Consider the following 24,940-nt stretch of genomic DNA (forward strand, 5'->3'; position numbering starts at 1 on the left):
AAGACTTGGCTGCTCTGATCAATACAATGATCCAAGATAATTTCAAAGGACTCATGATGAAAAAATACTTTTCCTCCTCCAGAGAGAGAACTGATGAACTTTAAACTCAAGTATAATTTTGTCACTTTATTTTTCTTGCCTTTTTTGGAAATATGGAAACACAGAAATATGTTTTGCATGATTTCACATGTATAATTGATGTCATATTGCTTGCCCTCTTGGTGGATGGGAGAGGGGTGGTAAGAAGGGAGAGAATTTGGACTCATAATTTTAAAAAATGTTAAAAATAATAAAATGTTTAGGGGAAAAACCACATGTGTGTGTGTGGAACTTTTAAAAAGTGCTTTCCTCAGAGCATCCCTATGATTTAGTAAGTGTCACTATTACAACTTTCTCCACCTCCCATCTTCAGAACAGAAACTTGAAGGTCAAAGAAGGGAAGCAACTTGTTCAGTCACACAAGTGCAAAAGTGGCCCAAGAAGGACTCCAGAACAAGTGTTCTGACTCCAGTGTCCTTTATATTTCATTATTCTTTTGCTTGTCATAAATTTGCAAAGTGGGATCAATGATAAAGAAGATACTTTTGAGGAGTTTGACTATGAGTGGTAGAGAGGTAAGAAATGCCCTTTAATGAGCGTTGGAATGGAAACTTTTGGAATATTGTTTTAGGAAGGGAGGAAAATCATAGAAAATAGCATACCACTTTAACCTAGTCACATATGATTATCCTGTGTGACTCTGAGCTTTCATAGTAATCTCTGAGCTTTATAAAAATCACATGTCGGGGAGGCAAAAAGTACCTAGAATCAACTAAATCCCAGACAAAGCCCTGTCAAAGTGCTCTGGCTCTGAAGCAGCTATAAATAACAGAGGAACAGACTTCATTTTCTCTGGCTCTTCTTCCCTTATTGTCACTTCATAGGGCTATGTAGACTCCGTGGGACCTTTAAAGAAGTTAGCCTTTCTTCAAAACAGGCGCCGTCTTCATGGCTTGTCTGTTTCTCATAGTCTTTAAGAGGGGGTGAGTACTCGAGACATAGGGAGAGTGAAAGAGGAACTGAGGTTAAGGCTTCCTATGTTGGTCCTGACTTTCTGCCTGATGCCATTATTCAGAAGTCAGCTTCTTTGGCTTGCTAGGGATGTCATGGTGTTGATTACTAATCGAATCTGCATGCCAGTTATTGACATGTTTGGTTGGAAGTGTTAAAAGGAAACTAATGCTTGGAAAGGTCTCGCCTAGAACTTAAGCCATTCCTAGACCATTAGTTTATCATATGTAAGTGAGAACTTGCCAAGAGTCAAATAAATCCTGTCAGATTGTCTAAGAATAAATATTAGAACCATTAAAAATAAGCAAAGCATTCCATTTAATGAATAAAAGTAAGAAACTGTAAATATATACTACATTTAGATTTTTAAACAAAAAAGGGGTGTGATCTGACCTTATTCTTTCAAACATATCTTTTGTGTCCTCCTTCCTCCTCAACAGATGTTACTATTTAGAAAAAAAATTATATTACCTTATCATTGAAGATATATCTTCTATCCAGTCTTTTACGAATTTAGTTAATTGGCAACCTCAAATTAATTGCATCATATTTCTTCTTGAAATGATTCCCCTTAAGCCTTAATACACTAACTTGCGTTGGTACTATTATGTGCTGATACTGGAAAAGGTAGAGGCCATGTCCACAGCCAGATCAAACCAGCCTCTGTTTTGTTGAACAGAGAAGCACCAAATAGATAATGGAGATCTGAACCATTGAGTAGGGGAGGAGAAGACAGATGCAGAGTGCTGACATGCTACAAATGAAAAGTTAAAAGTTGTCTAGGTAAGGCCATGGTCTAGGGCTTTGATGGGTTTGGAAGAGCATGGGAAATGCTTCTCAGAACTGTATTTGGAAGCTTAACCTTGGGGCTCAAAAAATTCTTGCATTGGGAGGAAGCCATACAATAATATCCCAGAAACTGATGTATTAGTCCCTCCTTAATATCTGAGATCTTCAACTGGGAGCTCTGGTTTGCATGAGGATCTATTTTTGTGTCCTAGCTATCTAGAGGGGTCACATTATGACCCTGGATATCTCGGGGCACCCCTCTCTACCACCCTGGATTCAAGGATCAGAACCTAAATCCTTTTCAATTGGCTTTTCAATGGAGGCCATCTCTCTTGTCTCTTCAGAAAGGCGTCTGCCCAGCTCTCAAGACCCACGTTCAACTCTGCTCATGTGGAATCTTTCTCCATTTTGGTCTTCAAAGTTCTTATTTTGAATATTTGAGATAGGTGCCAGGAAGTGTCTAGTGCAGTAACTTGACTGATCCTGGAGAAGCCTGCAGGAGCCCAGGGAAAGTTCCTTTTCCTTTGTGAAGGACTGGGCCACCTGGAATGGATTTGCCCCTAGAGAGGGGCTATGCCTTGGAAAGTATGGTATCCAGTAAGATAGAACCCGGGGAGGTGTAGCTGCAGAGCTGAGCAGCCTAGACTTTTTGAGACAGGTGAGCTTTGTCCTACTGTTGCAAGTTTGTCACCAAAGCTCCATTTTATGATAATGTATTATTAGTTTGACCTTACTGGGGAAACAATCACCAAAAAAAAAAATCACCATTCTGAAGACTATTGAGAGACAGGTGAGCTTTACCAAAATGTTAGAAATTTGTTGCCAAAACTTCCATAAAGCTGCTCTGCCCAATTGCTCTATGTAGTTATTTCTTCTACATAGACTTTATATTGATTACATTAATCAGTATAATGTGCATATCATGCCATCATTAAAAAGTCACTGTCATGTCCTTGAGAATTATATATGGATACTTTCAGAGGCTATGGATTTGTTATTAGAACAGATCTTAGGAAAGTTTTAGGAATTCCAGTTTTCTTAGTTAAGAGAACATAGATTGATGCCTCTAATTATACAACTGCAAGTTCAAAACTTCTTTCTTTCTGATGTATTTCTCTAGCTTGATCAGGGAAGGATAATTGGAAAAGGGTGGAATGACTGTTCTCCCTTCTTGTCTTCTGTATTAGGTATTTGGACAAGTCTTTGGGAGCTACTCTCTTGAGTCAGGTCTAGGAGAAAATCAGCTAGGGTTGTTCTTTACATTACCTTGAAAACTTGACCGTGGAAGAATGTAGAAAGCATAAGCAACTGACTCAAGGCAAGATGTTTGATTTTTCTCTGTAGTCCAGAGGCCTACTTCTGACTCCCTGAGGAGACAGGTGTGTAACATGAAACTAGAATAAAGTTCATAACCCACCATGACCATGCTTTCAGAACTGAAAAAATAATATATATGGTTTGTAAAGTTTTATTTTAAAATTATATTTTATTTTTATGAATTAGGGCTTATGCATAAAATCAGCCATCCAAGTTTCCAGAATTTTTTCAGAAATGACTATTTTGGGGAAGAAAGCTTGTTTCAGGAAAGCTTTATTTTATGCCTTCCTCTTCCATCTCCATTTTCTTTAATCTCCTTTTTGAAGTCTCTATATCTCCCTACCTCTTCCATCTCCATTTGCTTTAACTTCTTTTTTGAAGTCTTTGAAACTCCCAACTTAATCTCTCCCTTTCCTTTTCCCCCTTCCTGGTCTCTTCTACCTTTCATTTGTTTTTTTGTTTAAGGCAATGGGGTTAAGTAGCTTGCCCAAGGCCACACCGCTAGGTAATTATTAAGTATCTGAGGCTGGATTTGAACTCGGGGACTCCTGACTCCAAGGGCTGGTGCTCTATCTACTGCGCCACCTAGCCACCCCTACCTTTCATCTTTTAAAAGTAATTCTTTCATTTTTTGACAAATACTAAAGGATTGTAGGGCCAATTAGTCAACAAAACTTATCAAGGACCAAATAATGTATTCTAGAAATAGGACTGAATAGTATGGAATTCTTCCAGGATTTTGTCATTGATTCTTTTCTAATCCATCCCCCCCACTTTTTTCTATGTAGTTATTTCTTCTACATAGACTCTTAAATCTATATCACCTTGTTATGAGCTTCAAGAGTGCATTTTCATTTCCTGGCTGGATAATTCTACCTGGATATTCTAAGATACCTTAAATATATGCAAAAGTGTATTAAGTCATCTTACCCAGTAAAACCTTCCTTCTAACTTTTACATCTCTATTAATGGCACTTCTTATTCCCTCAGTCCCAATGTTCAGAGATTTTTGAGATTCATCCCTCATATAAATATCTCTTGTCTTCATCCCCTGCATGTTATCACCCTAGTTCTAGTCCTCACTATCTCTTCCTCGATCTCCTTGTCTTCAATTCCTCTTTTCATCAATCCATCCTCCTTACAGCTTCCAAAAATAATAACAAGGCACAGGTCTTCCTAATGTACATCACTTCTTTGGTCACTATTACCTCCCCATTACCTTATATATGAAATATGAGAAGCTTTAACTTGAACTTTAGTCCCTTGTAATCTAGTTTTAGTATACATTCTATCATTCCATTCTGTTTCCTCTAATGTGTTCCACATTCCAGAAAAACTAGACTACTTGTCATTCTAAGATTCTTGATCTATTCCTTCCTTCTTCAGCCTTCATGAATTTGCTTGTGCCACACTCCACATTTGGACCAGCCTCCTTACTTCTTCAGGTGTTGAAATACTGCCTTTCTCTCAAGTACTTGAGTTCAGGTACTACTTCTTAGGTTGAGTCTTTCCTGATTCTCCCCTAAAATGTCTTGTGTCACTAACTTTTTTGTGATCTTGTGTTATTAGATGTAGTATGGTTACTTGTGTACATATCTCTGTCTCATTAGTAAGCTCCTTCAGGAAAAGAACTGTTTTCATTTTTGTAAACCTAGAGTCATTCTTATAGTATGCACCTAATAAATGTTTGTTTAAATGAATTGAATATGAATCAGTTATTAGAATAGGAAGGAAGAAAGTATAACAAAGGAAGGGAATTGGGGGACAGTGTCATTGCAAGGAAAGAGCATAGACTTTGGAGTCAGAAGATTCTGCTCTTCCACTTACTAGCTGTAGAACTTTGATGAAGTCATTTAGTTTTTCTGGATCTCAGTTTACTCATCTATAAAATGAGTGGGCTGTACTAGGTGATCCTTAGATCCCTTCCAACTCTAAATCTATAATCCTATGATCAACAAAGATTCTAGCATTTATTCCTTATATTCCTTATAATCAATAGGCTATCTTTCTAGTTCCTTCCCCCCATCCACTAAAAGGAGTTTCCAGATCTAAAAGCAGGATTCTGGCCTGAGATCCCAAGAGACCCTGGCTAAGTTGAGCCTTGTCAAGCAGTATTTTTCCACAATATTGCAGGCACATAAACAGTTTCCAGGAATTACATAAGTATGAGCCATGACAAGACCAGTCTCCTATTCCCTGTCTCTTTTCATGAATTAGGCACCATGTGAACCTGGACTGCTATCATATCTCCTGTCAGCCCCATCTCTACAGTTTATGGAAAAACATGTAAGGTCTAAAATGATAATGTAGTCTGAAGTTTTCTATCTGCTTCACAAAGTATGTGTGTTGAAGTTGTCTTCCAACTTTTAAGGCTGCCAAAAATAGTTTTAGTTACAGAAAATAATTCCTGGCAGCAATTCATCCACCAAAGTTCTCTGTGGATTTCAAAGAAAAGACTTTTCATTGGAATCAGTCAAGACCTAAAGAAGCAAAGTGTAAAGACATGAAGACATGAGTAAGGAAAATGAGTGAGTTCTTTTAATGATAGATGCTGCCACCTTATTAGTTAGTTTGAATCAGTGCTTTAGGTTCCATGCCTAGTAAATCTGATGGAAGCATAGCCTATATTACATACTGAATCTAGGAATGTAATAATTAAATCCCCCTACCAAATGACTCAGTTCAGAAGATAAATGTGCCTTTTGCAAGAAATCATTTTATTCACTAAGTCATTTGGGAGTTTTCTTACAGATCGTTAAGATCTGTAAAATGTATATCAAAGAGGGGAAGAAGGCAGGAATTAAAGATGCTAAGTCTCATATCTTTTTTGTTTATTTTTTTGTTTTTTTCACATATATTTTTCTTTTTTTCTTTTTTTTCAAGGCAATGCGGTTAAGTGGCTTGCCCAAGGCCACATAGCTAGGTAATTATTAAGTGTCTGAGGTCAGATTTGAATCCAGGCACTCCTGACTCCAAGGCCAGTGCTCTATCCACTACACCACCTAACTGCCCTCACATATATTTTTAAATAAAGGTTAGAGCTTCTTGACTCTATAAGGATACTAAAAGTATTTACCAATAGGTTAAAAATGATGTCCTAATTTTTAAAAATAAAATGTTTCTAGAACTCTGGAGTCAGAGACAAATATGAACAACAGATCTAGGGATGGAAAGTATAATTCTATGAATTGTGTTGAAGGATGTATATCCTCTTAATCAAATGATAATTTTTAAATGTTTTTGAAGAAAAAATAAATTTCAGTAGAACAAAGTATATACTGACTTTTGTTCTTTATTTTTTTTTATCAGCAATCAGGCAAAAGACAGTTTCTGCTCTCAAGGAGTTTAAGGTCTAAGGGAGATAACTTGAAAAAATACCTATGTACAAACAAGATAAGCTGCAATGGAAAAAATTACTGTATTCTGGGAATTTACATTCTATTGCACTAGAAAGCATGTATATACATACACATACAAACACACATACACACATACATATACAGGGTAGAATGGGAAGAGAGTCTGTTGGTAGTTGGTAGCATTGAGGAAGATTTGATGAAAAGAAGGCATTTGACATATGTTTTTAAAGAAGCACAGGATTCTGAGGCAGGTGGAGATGAGAAGGGAATACATTCCAAGAACTAGAGACAAAGGCATGACTATGGGAGATTGAGCGGCTTGTGTGAAGAGTAGCAAGGGGGCCATTTTGCCCAGACCACAGACTTCAAGAAGGGGTGAAATAGGACATCCAACTAGAAAAGTCTCATTGGAAATTGGAGATGCATTACTGGAGTTGAGAGAAATTAGGTCTAGATAAATAAATCTGGGAGCTATTTGCATAGAGATCTTAATTGAACCAATGAAATTTGATGTATTTATCAAGTGAGAAAGTATATAAAGAGAAGATGGATTTGAGGAAAAAGTGTTAGGGACTGTTGTGTATGGGAGCACTGTAAATTATCTTCACCTGGTGTCCTTGAGCACAGGAGTGGGAGTGGATTAGAGACTGGGAAGGTATTTAAGCACTGGTCTTTTGGTAAATAGATGGAACACTTGGAGATTTTTTTTTAAAGGTTTTTGAAGGCAATGGGGTTAAGTGGCTTGCCCAAAGCCATAGCTAGGTAATTATTAAGTGTCTGAGACTGGATTTGAACTCAGGTACTCCTGACTCCAGGGCTGGTGCTCTATCCACTTTTCCACCTAGCCACCCCACACTTGGAGATCTTGATGGAATACTTCTCTCCCTTGTCATCCTTGTCTCCAACGCTTGCCTGGGGAAGATTGAGGGAATCCAAAAGTGGGACTCAACATAAGAGCCCGGAAAAGGGACTCAACAGGAAAGCAGTCCCAGAATGAAGGGAAGATTTGGAGGTTCAAAGAATTCAAAGATGATAGACAGATATAAGGTGAGACATTGGGGTTTAGTTATGGTTGAGGGAAGAAGGGAATGAAGAGCAGGGGTCAAAAAGGAAGGACTGTTGTGGTTTTTGTGAGGTTTTTGGATGTTATAGGTTCATTATCCCCATGCTAAGGAGAGTAAAAGGGGTTAGAGCATTACTGAATGATGAGAGCTATGCTAATAAAAACATTCAATTAGATATTTCAAAGTCTCAGCAAGAGGTATCTCATAACAAGTGCAGGCAGCATCTGTTTGAGGTGTTTGCTGAGGCTTCTAGGATGGTTCATTTTGAACTGACAGGTATTAGAAGTACAAAAAAATATAGAAAGACTTATATCACTATAAAGTCTAAAAAGGATAGTTCCTCACTTGCTTTTCCCTGATCTCAGGAATAGCCTTCAAATACGCTATTCCCCTTGTTTAGAATACAGTGCTTCCTCACTTCTGTTCTTCAGACTCCTTAGACAGGACACAAAGGAAAGTCTTTTTAGATATCCTTGGTTGTTAGTGCCCTGTTGTATTTATTTGTCTATTTATATTATGTGACCTTTAATATGATGGAAACTCTATGAAGGCAAAGATTTTTTTGCTTTGATATTTCTAGAGTCTCATGCACAGTGGATACTTTTTAATATTTATTAGATTAAATTAATTTATTTGGAAGAAAGAGTGCTGGTTTTGCAATTAGATTCAAATCTCAATTCTGCTGCTTATTGTTTGTGTGACAAATCACTTAACTTTTCTGGACCTCAGTTTCTTCATCTATAAAATGAGGAAGTTAGGTAAAATGACCTCTAAGCTTTCTTCCAAATTGAAATCCATTATTCTATTAATTGAATTTAAAAGTGAATGAAAATGAATAGATGGAATAAAAACTAACAAAGAATGATTAAAAGGTTGTTAATATTTCTGTATTAAAATACTTATAGAAATGTAAATAATTTCAGATTAATTGTAAATATTGATGCTTAATAGTTTTTGTAAACCCATTTATAAATATTACAAGGTTCTGTTTCCTAATTCAGTTTTCTGATTGAACAAATTTTCACTTTTGTGAAGACTGACTTGTATTCACTGTCTGTAAGTTAAAATTTTTCCAATATGAACAAGTGTTGTCCATCAGTGACTCCACAATTATTGGACAGCCACCCCATATTTAGACTTTAACATCATATTCTTCAGTTTTCCCAGCCTAACAAGGGGGGCAGGAATATCATGAGTATCATGTGGGCCAAACTGAGAACCTACAGAGATATTTGTGCTGGAAGTAGCATAGTTTTGAGATTTCTGAGGAATCTGTTCTAAAGATATCTGAAAGAAAGCAGGGGAAACACCTAATAATTACTGAAAAAAATATAGATATTATTGTTATCAAGATCAGTGGGGCTTGAGAACAGATCCAAGGAATTAATTCATATGGCTACTTGATATTCAGAATTTTTGAAAAAAAAATTTACAACTGGATGAAGATCATCACTGACAGAGAATAAAACACTTTTAAAGAAGAAATTCTTTATTAGATCACATTTACACATTCACTAAATTGACTAAAAAAAGTTCACCATAAAAAGAACTCCACTGTGCTTATTTTTTTCATTTCAAAAAATTTGATTTGATAGAGTAAAATTGTGCCTGAGGAAGTGCAACAAAGTCAAAGGATTGACAAGGGATTAGTACCTGAATTGAGATTTCTGGTAGATAATGACTTTCTGAAGATGCTTCTGTTCATACATGGCAATAAGTTGATTGTATTACACACTTTGGAACCTTACATTCAAATGAATTTATTGTAACTGTGCCCACAAGAAAAACCAAATTAATAAAGAAAATCTATTTTCCAAATCTTGTTATTTAATGACAAAAAAGTCCCTAGAGCTGGTCCATCAGTAGAAACTCTTAGACACTACAAATGGATGATAAACCACCTGACTTTTTTTGAAATCATCCTATTCATAATTTCTTATAGCACAATAATATTCCATTACAGCATTCCATATATGGCACAACTTGTCTAGTCATTCTCCAGTTGATGGGTATCCTTCAATTTCAAATTTTTTATTATAATATATTTTATTTGTTTTCCAATTGTATATAATAGTAGTTTCTATCAAACATTTTTTTGCAAGGTTTTGAGTTTTACAATTTTTCTTCTTCCTCCCCCCCCCCATAGAAGGCACTCTGATATAGGCTTTACATTTGCTTCCATGATATGCATAGGTCAAAATTGAATGTGTTCTGAGGGAAGAGTCAGATCCAAAAGGAAGAAAGAAAAGGTTAAAGGTAACAAAATCCCATAACACCTACAACAAGTTTTAAAATTGAAGATAATAATCTTTGGTCTTCCTTTAAACTCCACAGTTCCTTCTCTGGATACAGATGATATTCTCCATCACAGATATCCTAAAATTGTCCAGTTATTGCGTTGATAGGATGAGCAAGTCTATCAAGGTTGATCATCACCCCATGTTGCTGTTAGAGTGAACAATGTTCTGGATCTGCTCATCTTGCTCAACAAGTCTTTCCAGGCTTCTCTGAAATTCCTTCCCTCCTGATTTCTTATAGAACAATAGTGTTCCATCACATATACATATATATTACATACATATATATATATATATCACAATATATTATTATATATATAAATATATATATTTATATATATCACAATTTGTTCAGCCATTCCCCAATTGATGGACATTCCCTTGATTTCCAATTCTTTGACTCTACAGAGTTGCTATAAATATTTTTACCCTTTTTCATGATCTCTTCAGAGTATAGATCCAGTATTGCTGGATCAAAGGGTATGCACATTTTTATTGCCCTTTGGACATAATTCCAAATTGTTCTCCAGAAAGGTTGGATCTGTTCACAGCACTAACAATGCATTAGTGTCCAAGATTTCCCATATCCCCTCCAACATTGATCATTGTCCATTCTGGTCATATTGGCCAATCCAAGAAGTGCAAGGAGGCACCTCAGAGGTGCTTTAATTTGCATTTCTCTAATCAATAATGATTTAGCGTGATTTTTCATATAACTGTAAATAGCTTTCCTCATGAGAATTTCCTTTGCATATTTTTAATATGCATTTTTCAATTGGATGAAACCATTAATTCTATGATTTGTTGTTTTATCCTGTCGTTCTTTAAAATTAGGTTATTTAGTTTCCAATTTGCTCTAGTTCTATCTCTCTAATGACCCTTTATTACATGTTATTTTTATTGCATCATGTTCTGAAAAGGATATATTCAATATTTCTGCCTTTCTGCATTTGATTATAAGATTTTTAGTGCCCTAAGACAAGGTCAGTTTTATGTAGGTTCCCTGTGCTACAGGAAAAAAAAAAAGGTATATTCCTTTCTATCCCTGTTCAATTTTCTCCAAAGGTCTATCATATTTAAGTTTTTTTTAAACTTTCTATTCACCTCTTTAACTTCCTTCTTGTTTATTTTATGATTAGAGTTATTTCACTCTGAGATAGGAAGGTTGAGGTCTCCTACCAGTAGAGTTTTGCTGTCTTTGTCTTCCTGGAACTCATTCAGCTTCTCCTCTAAGAATTTGGTTGCTATACTGCTTGGTGCATACATATTTAGTATTGAAATTACTTCATTATCTATGGTATCTTTTAGGAGGATATAGTTTCCTTCCTTATCTTTTTTAAAGAGATCTATTTTTGCAACTGCTTTGTCTGAGATAAGGATTGCTACCCCTGTCTTTTTTACTTCAACTGAAGCATAATATTTTTACCTTTTACCTTTACTCTGTATGTGTCTCTCCACTTCAAATGCATTTCTTGTAAGCAGCACATTGTAGGATTCTGTTTTTTATTCCACCTTGCTATCCATTTACATTTTTTGGGAGAGTTCATCCCATTCACATTCAAAGTTATAATTACTACCTCTATTCACCTCCATGCTATCTTCCTTCTGTTTTTATTTTTCCTTTTTTGCCATTTTTGTTATTTTTCCTATTTTGCTTCTGAATACTGCCTCCTTTAATGTGTTTATCCCCATATTTTCTTTCCCCTTTCTCTTTTCCCCTTCTTCTTTCCCTTCCTTCTATGAGTCCCTCTTCACCCCCTTTCCTCTTTTAAAACTTGAAAAGTAAGATAAGTTTTTAAACTCAATCCCTCTTTGAGCCAAATTTGATGTAAGATTAATGCAGTTTTCATCTCCGTCCTTCTTTCCTGCTATTGCAATAGGCCCTTTGTACCTCTTCGTGTGATGTAATTTGCCTTAATAAATCTCCTTCCTCACATCTCTTTACTATTCCCCCTTTTTTAATGCAATAATTTTAAGTTTTTGCAAGACAAATAGGGTTAAGTGGCTTGCCCAAAGCCACACAGCTAGGTAATTTTTAAGTGTCTGAGGCCAGATTTGAACCAAGGTACTCCTGACTACAGGGACGGTGCTCTCTATCCACTGTGCAATTTGATTTTTAGACTGTTTTCTGATCTCTTCTGAGAAGTTTCTCTGGGGTCCATAACAATTCATATTCTCCTTTGAAGCTCCAACTCTTCTGTCCTTTTCTGAAGGAGTAACCTTATCTCCAAGGTAACATTCAATAGACTCTGCTTTTCACTGTCCTTTCTTCATTTTGGTCCCTTTCCCTAGGGAGAAGCTGGTTTGCAGACCTTCATTGTTGAGATTCTTAGAGTCCTTGCTCACTGTGGTTAGGAACTCCAGGGGGTTACTCAGTGGGCTGGCCAGTAAGAGATGCCAGAAGCTTTCTCTGGATTATCTGTTTTGGAGGTGTGAGAGGCCCACTCCCTAGGCCAGGGGCTGGATCTCACAATCTGGCTGGGCCCTCACACTAGAAATACCAAATGTTCTCTTAGAGTTATCAGGGCTGGGAAAGAACTGCCACCCACACCTAGGCCTTGGAGCAAGGTTCAAACACCTGGGACTATTTCTGTGTTTGTTCTGGAACAAATGGAGGATTCAGCTGAAAACAAGTGGGGGGAAAGAGGAAATAGACTCAGTGGTCTAGGTCTTCCAGACCTGCTGAATTGGCCAATGGTTGTCTGGGAAGTTGCATTGGAGCTCTCCCATCCACCTGCCAGGCTTCCACTGCTGTTCTCAGATTAGTCCCAGGTCTCACCCTGCTGCCTCTGTACTGGGTCTCTGCTCTCAGCCCTGGTTCACCCTCTCCCCCCACTTGACAGACCTTGCTGGGAGATGTTCCCCTCTGTTCTTCCCTGGGTTCTGTGGATCCAAAATCTGTTGATTCATGTTAGTTCTGAAGGAAATCCAGGTATTATTAAAACAATACCTGGATTCTATCTGCTATCTTGGCCAGAAGTCCCTCAATTCCTAATTCTTAGCTTTAAATAGCTGATATAAATATTTTTGTACAACTAGGCCCTAGGAATGGAAACATAGTAATGGTATTGCTGTATAAGGGTATGCACAGTTTTATAGCCCTTTAAAAGCCAATTTCCAAATGGAAAGACAGATTATTTACAAATCATTGGACTCTCTGAAAAACAAGATTTAAAAAGAAAAGCTTGAGTACTTTAAGAAATTATAAATAAAAACTACCCAGTTTTATTAGAATAAGAAGGCAAAATAAAGATAAAATTTACTGATTTTCCTGAGAAAATTCCAAGAGAAAAAAAATCCTAGAATGTTAAGTAGTCAATATTCAGAGCTTCCATGTCAAAATAAAAATACTGAAATCATCTAGAAAGAAGTTCAATTCCAAGAATCTGGAATTAAGATCACACAAGGACACAGAAGCCTTTTCTAGAATACACTTATAATCAAGTACAACTTACCTGTAAAAATCTGTATAATTCTACCAGAGGAGAAAATGAACCTTTTGTGAAATAGATGAATGAAGACTTGAGTTAATAAGATTTTTGAAATTCAAACAAAAAAAATCTACTTCTGGTAAATTTGAGTAATTGGAAAGAACAGTATAATGATGTAATGTTAGCATTCTAATGAGAAGAAACAACTTTCCCTTTAGAACCTTAATATTTCTAAGTTTTGAGGGAATTCAATAATGAAAAACTGAAGATCTATGACTAGATTGGCTTAGTTTGCAGGATGTGAAGAGGAGAAAGAAAAGGTAAAATTAGGAAATCACTAGTATAGAAAGCAGGAAACAGGGAGTGGAACTTATTTCTCATAAACAGAGTATGTCAAAAGAAATTATACAAGCATGGAGGAAGGGATGTAGAGGGTAGCCATCAGATAAACCTCAGTTTTACCTGAAACAAAGGTGAAATGAATACTCACAAGTGTGTGCACACACACAGACACATAAAGTTGGTGAAAAAATATTTCAAACTTAATAAGTAAATATGAAGGGATGGGAGTGGGGTTACAAGAAGGATAATACCAGAAAATGAATAGACTCTAGCAAAATAAATTTCCTGATCCTAAAAGGTATTGACTGAGAGATTGGTAGATTAAAAAAGGAAGGGAAAAAAGGAAAAGAACTAGAATATAAAAGGGGGCATTTAGATTGTCTCTTAGAAAATCAGGGAACAGCTAAACAAATTATGATGTATGAATATAATGGAATATTATTGTACTATAATAAATGATTGAGGATTTTAGGGAATTCTGGTTATCATGAACTGATGACAAGTAAAGCAAAGAGGATCAGGAGATAACTTTATGCAAGGACAGCAATATTTGGAAGAAAAACAACTTTGAAAAAATAAGAATTCTGATTAAAGCAATGGTCAGAGGATCTACAATGAAATATGTTACCTAATTTCAGAAAGAAATGTCATGGGTACAAGTTTCAGAGATGTATATTTTGGGACATGACCATTGCCTGAATTTGTTCTGCTTAACTATAAAAGCTTTTCCCCTTTCATTTCAGTAAACTGGGGTAGCAGTAGTCATGCCCACCCCTAGAAGAGAACTATTGTAACTTTAAAAAAAATTCACAGAAGAAACCACAGATTGGAAGGAGAGTTTGGAAAGGAATATGTTGAAATTATACTTTTTTTAAAGCAAGTGAAGTAAAACAGATATTCATGGTTTCCTGCAAAATCCTTTTTTTTGTTGTTTTATACTGTGTATGGAAATTATCTTTTTTATATGTTAAAGATAACATTTTTAAAGACTTTCCAATTAGAATGGCATCAAATCCTTCCAGTCACGATTATAGAAAAAACAGTTACTAATTTAAGAGATCTTGGACCTAGGCTGTTGGAGATGAAGAGGGCAATTTAGAATGTTTTTCTCTTCTGAACTTATTTCTGGCATTTAAGTTCATTTTTCATTATCCTTCAGATTGTAGTGGGAAAGGTTTTTTAACTACAGATCTTTTGTGTTCTGTGTCTATGGTTCTACACTAAGGGGTTTTAACCTAGGATTGATGAACTTTTGAACAAATGTTAATAACTTTTTCAATATAGTTTCCTTTGTGATCTTATATATTTCTTTTTATGTGCTTAAAATCATAATTTTAGGGAACTGTTCCTAGATTTTATTAGATTCCCAAAGAGGAGATACAAAAAAAAGTTAAGAATCTTTGATATACTGATGTGATGTTCACTCTTCCCTTCTAGACCCAGGAATATAAATGCCAATATATCACATATATTTGACCTTGTTATTTTTCTTTCCATTGGAGAAAAGGGGACTTTAAAAATTCTCATTTTAAGTCACAAGAGAAATCTGATTTAATTTAGAAGGAACAAAGTTCATCTGTAAAATCCAGTGCTTGCTTAGTGTCTGGCTCATAGTAGGAGCTTAATAAATGGTTATTAATTGAATATTAGATGACATTTTTTAGGTTAGAAAAGACAAGATCCTTTCTTCAAGTTATGCCTTGAAAACCAGTGAACATTTATAACAATTCAGAATATCTAAAATGTTAATAATTAAATGAAAAATAAAAGCTTTTAAAAGTTTATAATTAGGGGCAGCTAGGTGGTGCAGTAGATAGAGCACTGGCCCTGGAGTCAGGAGTACCTGAGTTCAAATCCAGCCTCAGATAGTTAATAATTACCTAGCTGTGTGGCCTTGGGCAAGCCACTTAAACCCATTTCCTTGTAAAAAAAAAAAACTAAAAAAAGCTTTTAATTGTGCATATATAAGATGTGATAAACACAATTAGAAGCCTTTTTTTGGTTTTAATGGTATTATTGAGAACATTTGACTTCAATCTTGGGGATCTCAATAATACTGTCAATGAGGCAATAGTTGCATGCATGTGGGTATTGGGGTATATAATGTTTTCTCCTGGAAAAGATTTAATAATGAAAGACAAATTAATTGCAAACTTTGGAATGTTTTACAGGAATTCTGTCAGTTGACACCCATTTTGGAACTTCTGGACATCTCTTACTGTCTCAAGCTTTCCGGGGAAATTTTGAAAATCCTATCTGCTAAGTGCTTTAGCATTACATCACTCAGCATCGCTGGCTGTCCAAAGGTATGTATGAAAGTTGAAGCTGAAAAAAGCTGAGAGAGAACTCAGAGTTGGGTGTTCAGAAGTGTGACTCATTCTTGCCCTGTTCTCTTTGCAATGTATTAAGTCTGCCAGCAGAATCAGACTTTGTCATGATATCAAGCAGAGTAATGCTCTGGCTTTCATTTGTGCTTTTCCTTCCAAAGGGATTAACCCTCTCCTCCCCCCATATTATCTCATTTATGTTCTCAACATCTCTACAGTGTAGGAGTAGAACTATCCCTATTTTTAAATAGATGGAGGAACAGAGTTTCAGAGAACTTCAGATAACTTCGGAGAAGTTATCATTTGCCCCAGTAACAATAACTTAGACATATATTACATATACCTAATATACATATATTATACTTCAAGAAGAGCTAGGTGGCACAGCTTTGGAGCACTGGCTTTGGAGTCAAGAAGATAGCTCAAATCTGGCCTCAGATACTTGACACTTACTAGCTGTATGACCTTGGGTAAGTCACTTATCCTGATTGCCTCACATCCAGGGTCATCTCCAGACATTCTGATTCATATCTGGCCAGTGGCCCCAGATGGCTCTGGAGGAGAATATGAGCCTGGTGATGCTGCACATCCCACCTCACTCAAATCCAATTAACATCACCCCCCTGATGTCACGGTCTTCTTCGAAAATGAAGGACAAACATCATCACACTTCACATTCATAAAGTGCTTCAATTACATCACTTCATTTGACTGACCCTTTAAATAATAACCCTATGAGATTGATTTGGGAGTCTTATTATCATGCTTCTGGTCAAGAAGTTGATGAGCAGGGAAGTTAAGGTCACAGAGTTTCTGGGGAGCAACATGGGGCTTTAATTGGGTTCAGTGTTTCTTTCATGTCGCTGAGTTTCCTTAAAACATTTAGTTGACTTTATTATGGCTTGGAATCACCTATTATCATGATAATTGAAAATGTGGTAATTAATACAAAATGCTTTAAATATTCAGAGAAATAATAATAGTAATAGCAATAATAGTAATAATAATAATAATAATAATAAACTAGCATTTATCTACACTGTCTATTTAGTGCCCCACACTGAATAAGCACTTTTATGAATATTACTTCATTTTTATCCTCCCTTGGGAGGTAGGTTCTATTATTATCCCCATTTTATAGGTGAGAAAACTATGGTAGACCAGAGTTAAGTGACTTGCCCAAAGTCACACAGGAAGTAAATACCCAAATCTGGCTTTGAACTCAGGTGTTCCTGACTGGATCCTGAACTGTATGTACTGTGCCACAATTGTGAAAAACATCCATTATTGCTACTGGTCTTATTTCTGATCTCCCAACCAGAAAGCAAAGTCAAAATTTCTGATAGCCCCTAAAATTTTGTGGGGCAAAGTAGTAATGCTTAGTGAAAATAACTGTTTATGAAATATTTCTTGACCTCTAGGAGCTTATATTCTATCGAGGGAAAATCATGTGCTGATATAGAATATGTACAAGGTAATTTTTTGGGGGGAGGTCAGGTGAAGGATTTGAGTCTAGAATGTTATTGTTAGGTTGTTTCAATAGTGTCCAACTTTTTATGACCCCATTTGGGGTTTTCTTGGCAAAGATATTGGAGCTCACTTTACAGATAAGGAAACTGAGGCAAACAGGGCTCAGTGACACCCAGTATCACACAGCTAGTAGGTGTCTGAACTTGAACTCATGGAGAAGAGTCTTCTTGACTCCCAGCCTGGTACTCCATCTACTCTACTGTAGGGTCACCTCCACAACCAAGCCCCATTTGCTTCTAGGTACTGTTAAATGATAGCTGAAGAAGCTTTGCTCTTCATTGGGTCCACCTTCATGAAGATTAGAATAGAACTGTACTCTCCTAAGGGTCTCTACAGCTCATTAGACTGCAGAAAGGACTAGGGACAAGTAGAGATGAGCCTTTTAAAGAAATTAAAGAAACAAGGGCAAAGAAACAAAAGGTCATACTTTGTCCCAAGGATGGTGCCTGGCTTATACAAGTAAGTGATGGACATTTAGAGTAAAACTCTTCCCAGTGCTTCAGAACTGTGCCTGTTTAAAAATTAGGTAAACAAGATGTGTTCTAATTCTCTAGGCATGCCATGGTTTCCAGAACATAAATGCACTGTCCTAGGAGTCATAGCTCCTCTTAGCATGCCCTATCCTACCATATGGATCCTCTGGCACCTGGACCTACTGCAGAACATGCTGGGAGAGTGGTGGGATTTCTTGGGTCTTAAAATTTAGGTACAAAATAAACATGACCAATCAATGAAAAAATAAACATGACCAATCAGAAAAAAAGTGGGGATGGATAAAGAATTTTGTTTGATTATTATACATATATAACCTATGTCATATATATATATATGTATATGTATATCACTGTCACAGGGAGGGGAAAATAGTGAAATAGAAAAATGTGGAACACAAAAATATGAATGTTGAAAATTATTCTTGCGTGTAATTGGAAAAAATAAAATAAATAACAAAAAAAGAATTTTGTTTGATGCTAGGAAAAGTTAAAATTAGGGTATTCCTTTGCACATTGTAAAATTGACACTGCTACTTCCTGAAGGTCAAAAGATTTGGATGTGATACAACTATTAATAAAACACTTTGCAGTTTTCTTCTATACATAAATCTATACATTCTAGCCTATATTTTGTTAAATTATGTTCATATCTTGTCTTTTTTCTACCGAAAGTTCCTTGAAGATAGAAAACATAATTTAGGTATCCATTCATGTGGAGCCTAACAGAGTGAATAAAGAAGGGACTGATAAATGTTTGTTGAATGAATGAACAAAAAAAGGCTATGTGAATCACTGCTCTTCATAATCAAATTTGGAGGATACTTTATTTACTTCACAGCTATAAATTGTAACACATTTATAAACCCTCAAGTTTTACAAAGTGCTTTCCTCAGAAAACTCTAAGAGATAGTATAGTGCAAATATTATTGTTCCTGTTTTACAGATGACAAAGCTAATGGAAGGAAGCAAAAGGATTTATCGTTCCTCTGTGTCTTTTCTAGCAGATTGCTCCTTCTGTCACTCCCATTTTCTCATTGATTTTCAATCTCTTTCTGTATTTTGCCATCTTCTCTATTGCGTACAAACACATTCGTGATTTTCTTGTTCTCAGAAAACTCTCACATGGTCTCTCCATCTCTGCAAACGATTGTCTTTTATGTCTTCTCATTTTGGGTGGCTAAACTTTGAAGAAAATTGTCTACGAGCAATGCTTCCACTTTCTGTCCTCTCATTTTTTCCTTAACTCTTAGAGTCTGGGTTTTGACATCATCATTGAACTAAAATTACTCTTTCTACAGATACTGATGATAGCTTGATTGCCAAATCTACTGGCCATTTCTCAGTCCTCCTTTTTACTTCCCTAGATTTCCTTCTCCTTTATATACTCTCTCTCTTTTCCATAATTATTACTTTTTTTTGATGATACTGCTTTCTCCTTTTCTCCTACTTCTCCTTCTCCCTGTCTGATCACCTGGGTGCTCCCCACAACACTCTCCTATGTCCACTGCTCTTTGCTCTATATACCATTTCTCTCAGTGATGTTGTTGGTTCCCATGGCTTCAATTATCATCTCTTTACAAGTGATTCTCAGACCTTGCCTTCTAGTCTTATATATCCAATTGCCTATTGGACAACAATGATCTAGATATATCCAGTGCTTTACAGTCATCTTGAACTTTGTAACCCCATTTGGAGTTTTGTTGGCAAAGATACTGTAGTTCCTTGCCAGTTCTTCCTTCAGTTCATTTTTACAGAGGAGGAAACTGAGGCAAACAGGATTCAGTGACTTGGCCAGGATCACACTGCTAGTAAGTGTCTGAGGTCATGTTTGCACTCAGGAAGATAAGTTTTTCTGACTCTAGATCCAGCACTCTTAACGACTGTGCCACATCACTGGATGTAGAAATTTTAAACTCAGTATGTCCAAAACTGAACCCCCCCTCAAGCTCTTCCTTCTTCCTAACTTTCCTATTAATTTTGAGCATACCATCATTCTCTCAATCTCCCAGGTTTGGAATAAGGCTGTTATTCTATTACTCTCCCTCTTCTCACTGTGGAAGAAAATGCCCCACTCTAACTCTCCCCCTTCAGTGACTGCACAACCATTCACCCTGCAATAGGGTGCCCACATAGAAGCACTATTTTATCATTACCCTAAAACTATTGATCCTAAGACTTCCATGGGATTAAAAATAGTTTCTGTAAAGAAAAAATGGTTTAGGATGCCAACCTTTCCCAAGACCAAATTCTGCTTTAGGGTACAGTAAGGATTTGTGGGCAAATGTACAGATGAGAGGATGGAATATTTATTAATTACGGAGTAAATTGTACAATTTGACCTGTGAAGTCCCTTGGCTTTCTTCAAGGTAAACTCTGGTGCTGCCAGCTGACTTATTAGAAAATACTTTGAATTTTGAAGTTTTTAAAATACAGAGAAACTCAAACACCATATAATCTCATATACTAAAGGGGATATTTTTAATACTGTAAGGAGATTCTTGGCACAGTACTTTAGCTATATCAACAAATAAAAAGGATAAACTTTGAATCACAAGAAATTTGCAAGTTTGGGACATTTAGTATGCTGATTTTGGCCCTCTAGAACATTTAAATTCATCAAAAAAAGTTTCACTTATCCAAAACAACCATGGATTTGAATGAATTCATGTTTGGATATGCCATTCTCTATTGATGACTGTGTTATTGTTTGTGTGTCTAACCCTTCACCATGCAACTTGTAAAGAAACACATTGCTTCATATTCAGAAATAATTGTTACATTGGATTAAATTGAAAAATATTTCGAACTTAAAGTATAAAAGTCATTCTGCAGTTAAAAACTTGATGTGTTAGAATAAAACTCAGAATTAAAAATCCTTTCACCTAGGTCCAAAATGAATTGAAGGAGTAGGAAGACAGGTACTCAAGCAGCATATAGAATGCCAGATATGGGGCTGAGCAAGGAAGTGAGGTCTAACCTTGTAGAAGACCAGGGAGAAAGTGCACCCCTCTTCCCTCCATATCATTTTTCTGAGGGTAAAGCTCAAGGTTGTTCATCCTAGTTACTATTTTGACAGTTGGTAAAACAATGGTAAAACATCTTTTAAGTAAAATTTGTAAATAAAAAAAGGGGATGTCTTTGGGACATTCAGTTTACTTGGGATGTCTAATAAATAAAATAATAAAAAAAGATAAAAATAATCAATAATTACTTAAGATGCACTAAAGCTGTTTCCTTCTAGCAACCTTGTGATGAAGGAAATGTCAGAATTATTATCCTCATGTTTTTGTTTTTGATTCATTTCAGTTGTGTCCAGTTCTTCATGACCTCTTTTGGGGTTTTGTTGGCAAAGATACTGGAGTGGTTTTGGCATTTCTCCCTCTAGCTCATATTATAGATGAGGAAACTGAGGCAGACTTGTCCAGGGTGACACATCTAATGAATGTCTGAAACCAGATCTGAACTCAAGAAAATGATTCTTTCTGATTTTGGGTCCAGCACTTTATCCACTGCACCACCTAGTTGCCCATCATTTTATAAGTAAGGAAACTGAGGATTAGAGAAATTTAAGCCATTTGTCCATCATAAAACATTTATAGGATTGGATTAGGCAAGCAGCAGTACATATACCATCTCTATCCCTAATAAAATAATAAAAGGAGGATCTAGTTTTATGCATATATAGGAATGATATAACTGACCTCCTGTCATTCTCTCTTTTATTTTTTTCCCTAGGGGCATAGCACAGTAAGAATTATGTGAAAGGAGATTAGAGAATAAAACCTCCCCTTCACTCAACATTCATGAAAATCCACCTCCTTTCCCACATTGCCATGGACTTTTTCCAACTCCTCATTCTCCTTCTCTTCCTTCCCAATTAAAAGACCCCTCACAAAGAAGTCAGCCTTAGAGCCCACTTTACAGTGGGGTCAGATCCCATGACATCCATAAGGTAGGCTAGAAAGTGTTGTAGGGAACTGCAGCCCCACCAGTGAAAGGGAAGTAACTGATGGGAGGGCTGCATCCACGTCCTGAAGCATGTTCTGGAAACCAAGACGTGCTTAGACAATTAGGACATCTGTTTTCCCTAATCCTAAATATGCACAGTTCTGAAACAGAGGTGTTTGGGCTTTTATTTTAGGACTGTCTCAGTTTTATGTTATAAATTACATTTAAAGCAATCTCTTTAGCTGAATGTTGTGACGTGTCTGTTAGAACATCCAACCATTTCAAACAAGACATTATAATCAGTTAAATTAAAAAAAATTCTTTAGGGGCAGTTATCTAATTGGTCCTGCAACAAATCACATTTATGCTAAAAAAATTGCCCAGGAAAGATACTAGGAATGTAGTCAATAAACTTGCTTACTTGGCCTGGAAGTAGGGTTGAAGTCCCTTCAAGGATGGGAGAATTCCTATGGTGTCAGAGCTACTTCTGCTTCTTTCTGTTTCTGTCTCCTTTCCCTGACCCAGAAAAGTACTCAAAAGTGTAAAACCTGCAAGTCCTCCCTACCTCCACCCATCCCTGAAATGTCCAATGCCCTCTAAAATAGTCGATCCTATCTGCAAGTGAAATGCATCAAACAGATATTCAATGAAAGGATCAGCTCTATCTTGTTAAAACATATGCCAAAAGTTACTTCTGATAATGTTTTCAGTTAAAAGGCCATTTATCAACTTTAAAGGCATTTCATAAAAGATTTCTATAGTTTAGGAAGGAAGATTGTTAAAAAAAAAAAAAAAGCAAACTAGCTGCAAGGTGGTGCAATGGATTGAATGATGGCCCTGGAGCCAGGAAGATTCAAGTTCAAATTTTGCCACAAACTTATACTAGCTGTCTGACTCCAGACTGGTCACTTAACCTCTCTCAGCTTCACTTTCTTCCTTTGTAAAATGGGTCTGGTGATATCTCCTACTTCTCAAGGTTGTTGTGATGAGAGTATGTACAGCATTATAATTACCAGCTATCGTTAAAGCCTCAATAGAGCAGAATGGAGTCAAAATAAGAGAGCAAATTTAAAGCAGGACAATTACGTAAAAATTCACGGGTTAGAGGGCATATTCATTTTTGGTTACTAATGCTCAATATTTTAAAAATGACAAGGTGACTAAACACCTGTAAATGTGGGGGTTGCAGCATTTTTGCTCCTAGTACAAGATGAGTTAAACATTTTTATGTCACACATTTATGTCTGGGGAGATGAAAATCGGCAGTGTCAATGAAACTGCTAGGTAGCCAAAAAGTCTTAGTGCAGATTTAATCTTCAGGAGTTTATGTACCTGTAGATTGAGCCCAGAAATAACTACATTTTGTTGCATTGTTGTTGCTTCTTAGAAGAGTTGCTAAGTTATTTTGGTTGTGTATTCAGATGAATGACATCGCAATAAAGATTTTGAGCAAAAAATGCCATTACCTTCACATCTTGGATATCTCTGGATGCATTTGCCTTACCGACAAAGCCATTGAATACCTTCTGGAAGGCTGTAAACAGCTTCGGGTCTTGAAGATGAGGTACTGCAGGCGGATTTCCAAGTAAGTTACTAAAATTTCCCCTGTCAAAAGCTCCAGTGCATGGAGAAATATTGAAATGGGGTTACATGGTACTTGCTGTGCCCTATAATGTTCAGAGATGCTTTTGTTGGTTTGTAGATTTGAGACTAGGTCTAGAAATCCAACTTGCCCATTATGAAAGTACAGTGGCCAATATCCAGCCAGATCCCGCTGCAGACCCTCATGAGAGATCCAGGCTGTTCCATTTTTCCAACCTGAGCCTGTTTGCCCCTCCCTCGAGAGGCCAACAGACCTTTCCTCCTTGCTGATGTGGAAGTGAAAGATTTGGATTGAGCACCTCACCTAATCAATTTAGCATGCTGCATCTCAGAAAACCAGAGCTCACGAAACTAAGCCTCTAAGACTCCTCCTTGCAAAAATTTTAGGAACACATTCCCAAGCATGTTTTTTTTTAAACAAAAAAGTTTTTATTTGTATAGTGGCTTCATAGAAAACAATGTGTACATTTCCCTGTATTTAATTTAGATAAAGCTTTTGACTGCTTAACAATGTTTGTTGATTGCTAATCTTAGATTTATCCTAACAAAAATTCATTTTAATATTAAAAGTAAATATGTTTGTTGCTTTAAAGACTTTTAGAATTGATTATATAGGGGCCGCTAGGTGGTGCAGTGGTTAGAGCACTGGCCCTGGAGTCAGGAGGATCTGAGTTCAAATGTGGCTTCACATACTTAATAATTGCCTAGCTTTTTTTTTAAAGAACTTTTTTTTTAAAAAAAAGAATTGATCATATAATCATATAAACAATCATATCTTTCAAGTTCTAAAATTAGGGGATCATTGTATTGAAATGGAGCCAGTTTTTTTCTTATTCACAGAGTCCATCATTTCCAAACCTATTTCTTTCTTTTTTTCCTTTTTTTGCAAGGCAAAAGGGGTTAAGTGGCTTGCCCAAGGCCACATGGCTAGGTAATTATTAAGTGTCTGAGACCGGATTTGAACCCAGGTACTCCTGACTCCAGGGCCAGTGCTTTATCCACTATGCCACCTAGCCGCCCCCAAACCTATTTCTAATAGAAAGAATATTACATTAGGTATTAGGAAATCTTAATGCTATACTCTCTGCCTCTACTTTCCAAATGACTTTTGTGGCCTTGGATATTCTTCACAGCTCTGGACCTCAGCTATTTCTCTATATGCATGAGTACTTTACATCTACAATCCCTCTTGAGCCATTCCCTCCTTTCCATTAATACTATCATCACAATATTAATATTATCAGATCCTCTATTATATCTCGGGACTGTTGTAAGAGCCTCTTCACTCTCCTGTCCCTCCTCTCTCCAATCATCCTTCACATGGCTGCAAAATAATCTTCCTTTGGTATGGATCCAATTCAGTAGTTCCATGATTTCAAATAAATCCATT

The 24,940-nt window shown here is 36.4% G+C and overlaps 1 protein-coding gene across 1 annotated transcript in view; it reads left to right on the forward strand.

The window, feature by feature from the left end:
- Positions 1–24,940, forward strand: part of FBXL13 (F-box and leucine rich repeat protein 13) — a 265,142-nt gene that overhangs the window by 229,788 nt on the left and 10,414 nt on the right. The window contains exons 15-16 of the mRNA XM_074195296.1: positions 15,821–15,955; positions 23,370–23,533. Coding sequence (XP_074051397.1) covers positions 15,821–15,955; positions 23,370–23,533 — 299 coding nt within the window. The remainder of the gene's footprint in view (positions 1–15,820; positions 15,956–23,369; positions 23,534–24,940) is intronic.

This window comes from Macrotis lagotis, chromosome 7 (genome assembly GCF_037893015.1).
Source record: "Macrotis lagotis isolate mMagLag1 chromosome 7, bilby.v1.9.chrom.fasta, whole genome shotgun sequence".
In the NCBI taxonomy this organism is placed as follows: domain Eukaryota; kingdom Metazoa; phylum Chordata; class Mammalia; order Peramelemorphia; family Peramelidae; genus Macrotis; species Macrotis lagotis.